At 56.0% G+C, this 12,658-nt stretch overlaps 1 protein-coding gene across 1 annotated transcript in view; it reads right to left on the minus strand.

The window, feature by feature from the left end:
• Positions 1–12,658, minus strand: part of LOC134338753 (membrane-associated guanylate kinase, WW and PDZ domain-containing protein 2-like) — a 63,582-nt gene that overhangs the window by 35,826 nt on the left and 15,098 nt on the right. The window contains exons 8-10 of the mRNA XM_063034798.1: positions 12,409–12,588; positions 6,498–6,950; positions 5,560–5,844 (exon numbers count right to left, since the gene is read on the minus strand). Of these exons, the coding sequence (XP_062890868.1) occupies positions 5,560–5,844; positions 6,498–6,950; positions 12,409–12,588 (918 nt within the window). The remainder of the gene's footprint in view (positions 1–5,559; positions 5,845–6,497; positions 6,951–12,408; positions 12,589–12,658) is intronic.

Genomic DNA, 12,658 nt, shown 5'->3' on the forward strand with positions numbered 1-12,658 from the left:
CATTGTCCTGGATGGAGCGGCCTGGGACTGTGTAAGATTGGTCAGGATGGACCACCTGTCCAATTACCGAACCCAGACGGCTGGCCATTGCCCAGGCGAAGATCTTGTAGTCCGCGCACAAGAGGGAGACTGGCCACCCGTTCTTTAGCAGACGGAGGTCTCCCTTCTTGGGCAGGAGGACCACAACAGCTCTTCGCCATGAGAGGGGCATTTCTCCGGTGGCTAGGCTCTCCCCTAGGACAAGGCTGTAATCATCCCCCAGGACATCCCAAAAAGCCTGATAAAACTCCACACTCAGTCCATCTAAGCCAGGGGACTTACCCCTCCGGAGTTGCCGAAGGGCAGTGGACAGCTCCTCCCGAGTCAGGGGAGCGTCCAGACGCACTGCGTCCTCTGAGCTGACCTTGGGCAAATCCTTCCAGACCACTTTGCACGCCTCCGCATTTGACGGATCAGGCGAGAATAAGGACCGATAGAATGAACGGACTTCGTTGTTAATTCCATCAGGGTCCGTGATGGAGGAGCCATCGGCAGCCAGCAACTCCACTAGCTGCTTCTGAACTCCCCGCCACCTCTCCAACGAGTAGAAGAAGGGTGAGCCACGGTCCAAATCCTGCAGCATTTGGATCCGTGACCTCACGTACGCACCTCGGGACTGCTGGAGCTGCAGATTCCTTAGTGCGTCCTTCTTCTCCTGGTATTCCTGCCACAGCTGCTGGTCTCCAGCGGTCAGACTGAGGCGGGACGCCAGGTCAAGCAACGCTCTCTCAAGCCGCTCAGTCTCAGAGCCCCACCTCTTTGTCGACCCCCTAGTGTACTCCCGACATAAAAACCCGATGTGGGCTTTGCCCACATCCCACCACAGCCGCAGGGAGCAGAACTCTCTCCACCTCTCCTTCCAGGAGACCCAGAACGCTCGGAACGAATCCCGGAATCGGCTGTCCTCCAGCAGCCGGTTGTTAAAATGCCAATACCCGGATCCCGCCTGAGGGTGTAGTGGAATAAGTTCCATCCACACAAGGTGATGATCCGAGCACGACACTGGCCGCATGGAGGACGCCGACACGCGGGGGACGTGAGCCCAAGAGATATACAGGCGGTCTCTCCGGGAACCTCCCTCTCTAGATCCTCTCGAGAAGGCGCTAGAGTCAGGGTGAAGATTCCGCCAGCTGTCCACCAAGTCAAAGGAGCCGACTAGCTCCTTTAACTTTTTTGCTGATGCTGGGTCACGTTGGAGGCCCGAACGGTCCTCCGTCTCGAGGGTGCAATTGAAGTCTCCCCCGAGGATGACGCAGTCCCCAGGATCGATGGAGCTCAGCAGGGTAGACAGCTGGCAGAGTAGGCGCGTCTGCATCACACCGCGCCTGGGAGCATACGCATTGATAAAATGCAATGGTACGCCATCCAGGCGCACAGCCAGGTGGAGCAGACGGCCGGGCACAACGCTTTGTACCCTTTCAATTACTGGCTGGAAGGTCGGGGCCAACAGGATCGCCACCCCGCTAGAAATGGAGCTGAGGTGGCTCATGTAGACCCCGCCCTGCCACTCCAGGAGCCAAGCAGACTCGTCCACAGGGATGGTATGGGTTTCCTGCAGGAAACTCACCGTATACCGCCCATCCCTGAGGACTGAGAGATTGTTATGCCTGCGAAGAGGACCCCTGCTGCCGTTTACATTTAGACTCGCTATGGTAAGTTTCATGTCAGGAGCACACTAGGCCTCGGCAGCGTACCCATCCCGGTGAGAGCGGAGGCGCCCTCCACCACACTGTCCCGAAAAAAAGCAAGAATACTTTTTGCCTTCCGGGCTCGAGCGGTACCAGCAACACCCTGTGACCCGCCATCCCCCGTTGGAGCGAGGCTGCTTCTCCCTTTGATGTCCCTTACTAGGTCATCTAGGAAAGATTTTAGTTGCCGTCTGTCGTTCCCCGACACCGCATTCCTCTTTCCCTTCCCCTTTCGTCCGAGGATGACTCGCAGGGACCTCACCAGCCTCGGCATGCTGGGCCAGCGAAGCGAGGCTAGCTGAGGCCGGTGCTTGGCACCCTCAGAGGTGAGAATGAAATGCTTAATTTCCTCTACAGGTATCAATGGGGATTTCTCAGGAGGGGTGAGGATGTCCATTGTTTCACTATCGAAGGAGTCCCCCTCCAACCCGTCACTGCAGACAGATTCCCCATCGTCCTCCCCGCATGTTCCAATAGATGGCTGCGCCTGTGACCCACACCGCGCAGCGGGCACCTCGCTCTTACCTGCCTGCTCCACCGTCGCATCAGCCTCATCCACATTTGCGACAGTGGAGGGACAATCCCCAGGGACTCCCTGCAAGTCATTTATTGCTGGGGTCGACGTGCACAGAATATCATCCTCCCCAGGGGGCAGGTATGAAGGGGAACCCGGCACCTTTGGTCCAAGAGATTCACAAGCAGCCTGGTGCTGAGAGTGAGAGAGCTTTGTCTCGTCTCCTCTTTACACTATTCGAATCACTTGCCTCCAGAGAGGCGCTGACTTGTAGGTCCTGGGTGGAAGCCTCCAGGGCTGCCTCATTTGTGCAAACAGGGCTATCACAAGCTTTTTGCACAACCACACCATCTACCCCAGGACTGGTGGCTACATCTGAGGACTCAGGTTTCGAACTAACATCCGCCCGGACTCCCACCTCTTCCTGGGACTCCCCCACATCTACATTCCCCTGCCCTCTTGCGAGAACGTTCCCTTCTCCTCTTCACGCTGGAGGAGCACACAGGTGCAGGCTTCACCGATGGGGCGGCGCTTTCTGTTTCCATCGCCCCGTCTGCTTGCGCACCTCCCCGAGCCCCACGCTCCACTTCAGGCGAAATGGGCGTGAGCTCTGCGGCCTCAAAGGCCGGCTTCTTACTGTGTTTGGATTTCCCCTTTGCCTTCTTACTCCGCACAGACTCCACCCCGTCCCCCACCTGAACCACAGGGAGAGGAGCAAGGACCGACCCAACCGTAGGAGTAGGGACAGGGGTAGGGGCAGGGTGAGGGGCTGGGGCAGGATCAGGGGCAGGGTCAGGGGCAGGGGCAGGGTCAGGAGCAGGGGCAGGGTCAGATGCAGGCGCAGGAGTAGGATCAGGGGCAGAGGTAGCTGGGGCACTGGTGCCCGAAGTGGGCTCCCTCAGGTTCCGGGTGGTAGGACAGTCCCTCCGAAAGTGCCCCACCTCCCTGCACGCGTGGCACCGTGGGCGCTCGGAGCTCCAGTACAACTGATAATCTACTCCCTTGTGCCGGACAGTAAACCGGCCCTCAACATCGTCCTCCCTTTCCAGCTGCATGAATACCTGACGCCGGAAAGAGATTACGGTGCGGAGGGTGCGTCTCTTAAATTTGTGTCGGATGGCAGTGATCTCCGACCTTACTTGCCCTAAACGGGCCAGTGGGGGAAGCAGGTCCTCATTTGGAATGAAAGGCTTAACATGCCCAAGCACGATACGTTGCGTGGGGGCCGTCACCAGCTCCATAGGTAAAAAGATGTTGTCCACCGTGACTCCCCTGCTTAGGGCCCGGTGCACTAGCTCTTCATTCGCCAGATAGAACACCACCTTTCCGAACTCCTTCTCGGTGGCCAGAATACCACCTTTCCCCACAAGGTCTTCCATTGCCTCCGTACACTTTTCTAGTGTCATTCCAGGGCGCAAAATACATTGCACCCCGCGTTCCACCTTCACCGACCGAAACAGGGCGTTGTCCGAGGCCGGGGAGGCAGCCGCTCTTGCGGAACTCCCCGAAGGCCCGCGACTCCCTGGAGACCGGTCCAGCATGCTGACGCTGTTTCCAGTCCGCGAAATTTTACAGCGGTGTCGATTAGAGGTCCTGGAGCGAAACGAGTAACTGGCCGGGAAAGTTTGCAGTCGACAGTTCCTCACTGGCTCGGCGCCAGGAAAGGCTCCGTCGGACTTGCAGAGACCCAGGCCGGGAGAGGTCGAAACGTCCTTTCAGATGCTCCGGCTCCAACACCGGACGAAAATCAAGGAGATAAAGGAGGAGGAACGTTGCCCCAATGTCAATGGGGGGGAAAGACGGCGTTTGCCTCCGGTTTTGGAGCGAACCGGCTTCCTGGCGAGTTGCCAGCGGCCGCAGCTGGGAGCTACGCAGTTAGCAGCTGCCAACAAACTCAGTCCAAACCGGCAGTAAAACTCCACACCGAGCTTCCACACCAGCGCCGTCACTCACTCAGTTGTCCAAGAGACTTTTAGTGCCACTTCCAAAGTATTCCACGAACTTTATCCAGCTCAGTCAGCACAGCTCCTCTCTGTGTCTGACCCCGGGTGTGTGTGATGGGACAGTGTGGAGGAAGGTTCACTCTGTTTGACCCCGGGTGTGAGTGATGGGACGTTGTGGAGGGAGCTTCACTCTGTGTCTGACCCCGGGAGTGTGTGATGGGATGGTGTGGAGGGAGCTTCACCCTGTGTCTGACCCCGGGAGTGTATGATGGGACGGTGTGGAGGGAGCTTCACTCTGTGTCTGACCCCGGGAGTGTGTGATGGGACGGTGTGGAGGGAGATTCACTCTGTGTCTGACCCCGGGAGTGTGTGATGGGACGGTGTGGAGGGAGCTTCATTCTATGTCTGACCCTGGGAGTGTGTGATGGGACAGTGTGGAGGGAGATTCACTCTGTGTCTGACCCGGGGAGTGTGTGATGGGATGGTGTGGAGGGAGCTTCACTCTGTGTCTGACCCCGGGAGTGTGTGATGGGACGGTGTGGAGGGAGCTTCACTCTGTGTCTGACCCCGGGAGTGTGTGATGGGACGGTGTAGAGGGAGCTTCACTCTGTGTCTGACCCCGGGAGTGTGTGATGGAACGGTGTGGAGGGAGCTTCACTCTGCGTCTGACTCTGATGGTGTAACAACTGTAATGATTCCTGTCGTAACTTTAAAATGAGTAGGTCACCTCACTTGCCCTTCCTCATACCCCGTCATTCCATGACCACAGAGATCTTACGTTTCCGAGGATCACTCTCTCTGAGTACAGTTTCCACTCACGAGAACATAGTTCTGAGTGTTGGGAATGCTGTCTGCAGCCCAGTCCACAGTGTCCCTGGCCCTGGAACTCGTCTGAACCAATCTCCCAGTAGGAGTACAAGGCATCCCAGTATACATACTCATGACCCAGATCCCAACACAGCTCAGTGGCCCGGGAATCTACAGAGGAGCCTCACACCAGCAGCCAGGACCCTGTGTCAGTCCCCAAACTAATCCCACTGTCCTACTCTCTCCCCACAGCCCTGTGTCAGTCCCCAAACTAATCCCACTGTCCCACTCTCTCCCCACAGCCCTGTATCAGTCCCCAAACTAATCCCACTGTCCCACTCTCTCCAGAGCCTTGTGTCTGTCCCCAAACTAATCCCACTGTCCCACTCTCTCCCCACAGCCCTGTGTCAGTCCCCAAACTAATCCCACTGTCCCACTCTCTCCCCACAGCCCTGTGTCAGTCCCCAAACTAATCCCACTGTCCCACTCTCTCCCCACAGCCCTGTGTCAGTCCCCAAACTAATCCCAATGTCCCGTTCCCATCCCACACCCATCGCACTGCGCTTACCTCTCTCCTCACCTATTAACAAATCATCCCAGATTACTGCTTCCATGGAGGAGGTGAAGAGCCGGGACCCCTCCTCATCTCGCCGGGGGGCAGTGTCTCTGGGCGGCTGCCCCATGGTGTCGGCACTGGGGAGCTCCCGTCCCACTTGCCTGCCTCCGCCCACTCCCTCAGCACCTCCATCTCCGGCCCCTGGCTCTGAGAAGACGAGCGCAGGTTGTGCGGAACCATCGGCCGAGCATCGAACCGAATCCGGAGAGAGTCCTGGGCCATCCCCAGCATCCATTACTGCGGGAGGAGAGGAGGAACTTCAGGGGAGCCTTGCCTGGAGCCCGACACGCCACAAGACCACAGCCTTCCACCCAGCCGCGGAGCTTGGGGCAGGGGGCAGGAGTTTTGAAAGAAAGCAAGAAGAGGAGAGGAGAGAGATAGCTGGAACAAGACGTGGCAGAGTGGGGAGAGTGGGGATCGAGAGGGCAGAGTGGGGGGAGATTGGGGGAAGAGTATGGAAAGGGGGCAGGGTGGGGGAGAGCAGGAAACAGGAGAGAGGGGAGTGGGGGAGGGAAAAAGTGGGAAGAAGAGGATGGGAGAGGGGGTTAGATAGAGAGCGGGGTGGGGGGAGAGAGAGGGGAGAGGGAGAAAGGGAGGGGTAGGGTGTGTAGGGAGAGGGAGGGAGTTGTAGGTTAGGATCAGGGAGGGAGGTAATAGATGAGGACATTTGAAGCAGGATTTCTTGGGACACAAGTCAGCATGAGGTTAACGTTGAGAGGAGTTGGGTGGGGATCACAGGTTCATGCAAGTGGGGCCACTCTGGGGATGGATTCAGCAGAACTGAGCCAGTTTGGCAGTGGGGGCACGAGGGCAGGTCCCTGGATGAGGTGCAGTCACAGAGGCTGACGGGGGTGGGAACAGGAGTGGCGCATCCGGCTGCCGACACTCACCTGCCCTCCGCACCAGCAGGATGGTGTCCCCGGCCCGGGTGTGCGTCACCAGCACCTGCTCCAGCTGCGCCTCGCTCAGACCGCGCACCCGCTGCCCGTTCACCCGCACGATGACGTCGCCCTCCCGCAAGTCCGGGCAGCAGCGCCAGTCGCTGACGGCCGACACCCGGGCCTCGCCGTCCTCACCCCACGACACCGCGAAGCCAGGTCCGGCGGGGCTCTGCATGACGGCGAGGGGCAGCAGGGTGTACTGGGGGCCAGGCCCGCAGGCTCGGGCGGCCCGGGCCTTGGCCTCCGACAGCAGCCGCGGCTCCACGTCGTAGAGCGGGGGGAAGCCCCGCCTCAGGTGGAGCCCCACCGGCTGGCCCTCGGCCACCCCCTGGAACAGCCTCACCACCTGGCCGTGCGTGGAGCCCAGCACCGAGGCCCCGCCGATGGCCACGATCACGTCGTCTGCCAGCCAATAGGAGAACAGAGTTAGGGCCCCGCCCATGTAAGGATCCTCCCTATTTTCAGTTGCCCCTCCCCCACCTCTTCCGATTTTGCTCCACCCATTTCAGTTTAGCCCCACCCCCAGTCTGCTTCCACCCTGTCCATCCAGCCTGGCCACACCCCTTATCTGGTCCCACCCCCAACACCATCCCAGTCCAATACTGGCCCCACCATTGACTGTCCAGGTCCCGCCCCTTCAGCCAATGACGGCCCTTTCTCCCACCTTCTACACCTGCCCCGCCCACATCTGCCCTGGCCCCCACCCTTGACTTCGCCTCACCCTCGTCCACTTCGCCCCTGCCCACAATGTCTCCGCCCACCAGTTGACTCCAAGGGGTTTTGACAAGGGTGGGCCTTCGTCATACGGCAGGGAAACAGGCCATTCGGCTCAACTTTCCCCTGCTGACCGCAGCTCCCCTCTCATTTCATCACATTTGCCCGCACCCCTCAAGACCAGGATTCCCAATCTCTCTTTGTGCCATGGACTCCCCACCATTAACCGAGGGGTCCGCCAACCCCAGAAGGGGACTCCTGCTTTAAACCTTTCCTCTCAACACACCTGTCTGAGTGTCTTTTAAATCTTGTTCATGTACCTGCCTCAGCCACTTCCTCCGGCAGCTCGGTACATTTACCCTCTCACCTTAAACCTGTCCACTCAAGTTCTTGACTCCCCGATTTTGGAGAGTAAGAGTAGATGGGTTCCCCTCGTGGTTTTCCCCCAGCTCAGTAAGATCACCTCTCGGTCCCCTGCCCTAGCCTACTCGGCCTCTCCTCGTAACTCACTCCCTCAAGGCCCGGCCACAACACCCTCATCAACCTAACAGCCTCCCCGGCAGCACAGTGGAGCGGCGGGCGACTAGCGGGGTGCTTCGCAGTGCCGGTGACCCGGGTCCAATTCCCGCTGCCGTCTGTACGGCGTTTGTGCGTTCTCCCCGCGACCACGCGGGTTTCCTCCGGGTGCTCTGGTTTCCTCCCACATTCCAAAGTCGTACGGGATCCTAGGTTCATCGGTCACATGGGGCTAATTGGGTGGCTCGGGATTGTTGGGCCAGAACCGTGCTGGATCTCTAAATCTACAAAAATAAACCCAACAGGGGACATTGGGTGTCAGATCTAAAGAAGCTGACAGATCCCCAAGAAGAGTCTCAGCCCGAAACGTCGACTGTCTATTCATTTCCTGACCCGCTGAGCTCCTCCAGCATCATGCGTGTTTGCACGTGCGTGGCTTTGGATTTCCAGCCTCTGCTCTGTCGGTGACGCTGGGTGGACCATCTGACCATCTTCTGGGTCATAAAGTTGCCCCTCAGGTTCCTAACAAATCTCTCCCCTCTCCCCTTAAACTCGTGCCCTCTGGTTCTCGATTCCCCAGCCCTGCGGGGAAAAGACTGTGTGCATTTAATCTATCCGTGCCCCTCATGGTCTTACACACCTCCGTAAAGTCGCTATTTTTGGTTTCAAAACAGTTGTTGTGACATGTCTAGTTTGGCAGGGCTTACGTGAGGCTTGCTGCTGGAGGGGCTATGTACTGGCAGGGAGAGTCTTACACATTCAGCTCCGTTCGTAAGGCTGCTAACCCACGGTGGAAGCTGAAAGTGAGACCCAACCGTTCTCTGTAAGCACAATGCCCTGAGTAAAAAAGGCCAGCAGGCCCAAACGCAACCTTCACTACCCCAGTCTATTCATCACGTGGGCAGCGATTCCTACGGGTGAAGAATTTTGGGTCACTGTTTTTAAAAAACAAACTGCTGTTGTCCCGGGCAACAAGAAGCACCATCCAGAATACTGTAGTAACACACAAAAATGCTGGGAGAACTCAGCAGGTCAGGCAGCATCCATGGAGGGGACGTTTCGCTGAACAGGGGACTTTCGGCAAATGCCGAAAACTGAAAGCAACGCTCGCAAAATGCAAGAGGAACTCAGTAGGTCAGGCAGCATCTACGGAAATGAATAAACAGTCGACGTTTCATCAGGACCAGAAATGAAGGGGGAAGACACGAGAATAAAAAGGGTGGGGGGAAGGGGAAGGAGGATGGCTAGAAGGTGATAGGTGAGGCCAGGTGGGTGGGAAAGGTAAAGGCTGGACAGGAAGAAATCTAAAGGAGAGGAGAGTAGATCAGAGGAGAAAGGGAAGGAGGAGGGGACCCAGGGGGAGGAGAAGAGGTTAGAGGCCAGAGTGATATATAGAAGAGGGGAGGGGGAAGGAATGTTTTTTTACCAGAAGGAGAAATCAAGTGTAAAGGGGGTTTCTTTTTTTTATGTCACTGCATAGTCTAATTAAAATGGCTTCTTTGTTATGTTATAATTGAAAGGGCTTCTTTGTTATGTTAACTGCTGAGAAAGTCCTCCCACTAGTAGCTTGTTTTGGATTATCTATTGATAAGAGGACGAATGAACCAATTGGGATAGTTGTTATGCTTTTGGTGGGTCTGTAAGATATTGTATGTGCGGGGTTTGGGGGAAGAAGGCGGGAGAGAGAGAGAGAGACAGAGGATGGACCAGGTGCTGTGAGTCCACTAATGGGGTTGTACCCCGAGCGAGGAGAGAAGACGGAGACGGACTCGCATGGAGCGTCTGGTCGACCACCATTGTTGGTCCCAGGCGGCCGGTCGAGGTGGTCTGAGGGGTCGCAGGGTGAAGAAGAAGGGTTCTGAGCTCCAACTGTTTGTGCACGAAGAGATTGAACTTTGATAAGTGTGGCGCCTTTTATTTTCCTTTTATATTTTATTCTCTATTAATTATATAGTTCCAGTAGTATCTATAAACTGTAAATCATTTAATCGTATCTGGTGTATTGTCTGTTATCTGGGCGGGGTGGGGTACATCACACAGCATCCACACAAACTAATTACCCAGTTTGGCGGGGCCGAGGGCTGTTTCCCTAGACGACAGTGAGCCGAGCGACCCTGAGGCTGGCCGAGGGGCCACACAGTATTCATGGGATCAGTTTGTAGGAACAAGATGCCAGCAAAGACAAGTTCCCCAGAAGGACACCTGGCTGTGGTAGTGAGGACATGGCCGAAGAGTGGGAGGGCAACAGAGATCACAGAGGGGGACAATGAGAGAGGGCCTCACTAAACTCCCCCCAGAGAGAAGATTGAAACTTCTGCACAGTCGGCATCTCCCGAAGAAACATCACAAAGGAGCAGCAAATCATAAAGATAGGAAATTCTGAATTTCCCCATGTTTACGGAATTCTCTACTTCCCTGAAACTTGGTGGCTGTTTGCACGCTTTCGATGTTCCGTCAGGATGGGAGTGTTGGGGGGGGGGAGGAGGAACAGCTTGTGGGAACGTATGAGGGAGGTGCTTACAGGCAAATGCATCTGGAAGGATATTGGCCAAACACGGGCATGTGGGACTTGCTTAGGTGGGAAACTTCACTGAGTTACATAGAACAGATACACTAGTGGCCACGTTATTGGGTAACTCCTGAGATGCGGAGGGACTTAACCCTAAAGGTTAACTTGCAGGTAGAGTCATTGGTGAGGAAGGCAAATGCAATGTTAGCATTCATTTCAAGAGATCTCAAATACAAGCGCAAGGATGTGATGCTGAGGCTTTATAAGGCACTGGCGAGGCCTCACCTTGAGTATTATGAGCAGTTTTGGGCTCCTCATCAAAGAAAAGATGTACTGGCATTGGAGAGGGTCCAGAGGACGTACACAAGGAAGATTCCAGGAATGAAAGGGTTATCATACGAGAAATGTTTGACGGCTGTGGGTCTGTACTCACTGAAATTTAGAAGGATGAGGGGAGATCTTATAGAAACCTTTCGAACGTTGAAAGGCTGGACAGAGCAGCTGTGGAAGGATGCTTCCCATGGTGGGGGAGTCTAGGACAAGAGGGCACAGCCTCAGGATAGAGGGGTGTCCATTTAAAACAGAGATGTGGAGAAATCTCTTCAGCCCAAAGGTGGTGAATTTGTGGAATTTGTTACCACGGGCAGCTGTGGAGGCCGGGGGGTCGTTGGGTGTATTTAAGGCAGAGATTGATAGGTTCTTGATTGGACACGGCATCGAAGGTGACAGGGAGAAGGCCGGGGAGTGGGGTTGAGGAAGGGGGGAAAGGGTCGATCATGATTGAATGGCAGAGCAGGCTCGATGGATCAAATGCCCTAATTCTGCTAGTCTTTTGCATCGAGCTGCTGCCACATGACTGGTTGATCAGGTATTTGCTTTTCCGAGCAGGTGTAGCTGATACAGTGGCCACTGAGTGTAAGTACAGCAACAGGCCATTCGGCCCCCAATGATGAGCCTAACTAACTAAACTTGTAACTAAAGGAAAGAGGTGTGCTGTTCTTTGTTTTAAATCACGAACACCTAACCCTGTCTGCCTTCTCAATGCCCATCATTCTCCATTCTCCGCACATTCTCCTGCCTAAGGGCCTCTTAAATGCTTCTATCGTATCTGGTTCCACCACCACCTCTCGCAGCATATTCCAAGCACCAGCCTCTCGGTATAAAAGAAAAATCTTGTCCCACACATCTCTTCTGGACTTCCCCCTCTCTCCTTAAATGCAATCCCTCCGGTATTAGATACTTTGCAAAAGGGAAAAAAGCTCTCTGTATCTCTCGTAACCTTGCAAACCTCTCTCGGGTCTCCCCTCGGCCTCAGCCGCTCCAGAGAAAACAACCTCAGTTTGTCCAACCTCTCCTTATAGCTCACGCCCTCTAATCCAGGCAGCATCCTGGTGAACCTCCTCTGCACCCTCTCCGGAGCCTCAAGATCCTTCCTCTATGGGGGCGACTGGAACAGCAGGAAATAATCCAGATGTGGCCTCACCAGAGTTTTTTTTTTAAAGAGGTGCAACACTTGAACACAATAAAGGCAATGCTCTCTCCACCGTCCTATCGGCATGTGGGGCCACCAACCTGGAGAGCCACGGCAGATCTGGAGGACCACGGGAGACCCCGAGGACCATATGGAGACCTTCACGAAGGGCCTGTATCACTGCTGTGTGACTTCTGGCCTGAGCAGAAGGGCTAGTAGGGACCCACTGGGCTGAATTGTCCCCAGCTAGTCATTAAAGCCAAAATCCTGCAGACATTCAAGAACCTGAGACAAAACAGGGAAGCTCCGTAGTGTCAGGAAAAGCCCAGCAAGTCAATTGGCGTCTCAGGAGATGGAATTATCAACAGACAGACAGCTCCTCAGGTGCTCCCACCCATGGACCTGCTGCATTTAGATGGTCCCATCACCCCCCACCACCCCACCTCCGACCTCAGCCAGCCAGTAGTACAGTCCAGGGAAGAATTACAGACGGCCCTGTGGTCCGTGCCTTGGACAGCTTCCCTCTGGAAATGAAGGCTGGGAAGTTTGGACCCACTCACTGTGCTCTTCATTCCCAGGTCTGGATATAGGAATCCGCCCACTCACCGCCACCCCAACACCCCACCAACCAGCACTAGGCCTCGACTCACAGATGCGCAGGTCAGCGTTCCGGTCGGCTGGGCCCCCAGGTGCCACGCTGACGATCTGCAGCAGCTCGGAGCGGCGGTTGCCGCCGGCGATGGTGAAGCCGAAGGTGTGGTTGGTCTTGGTGACGGTGGTGAAGACGGAGTGCCCAGGCATGTGGGAGACGTCGGTGGGAGACGGGGCATCTGTGGGGAAGGAGGAAGAGGGAATGAACGGAGAAGGTGCGAGGTTGAGGGCGTAGGCAAGGGAGGTTGT

This window comes from Mobula hypostoma, chromosome 28 (genome assembly GCF_963921235.1).
Source record: "Mobula hypostoma chromosome 28, sMobHyp1.1, whole genome shotgun sequence".
Lineage (NCBI taxonomy): Eukaryota > Metazoa > Chordata > Chondrichthyes > Myliobatiformes > Myliobatidae > Mobula > Mobula hypostoma.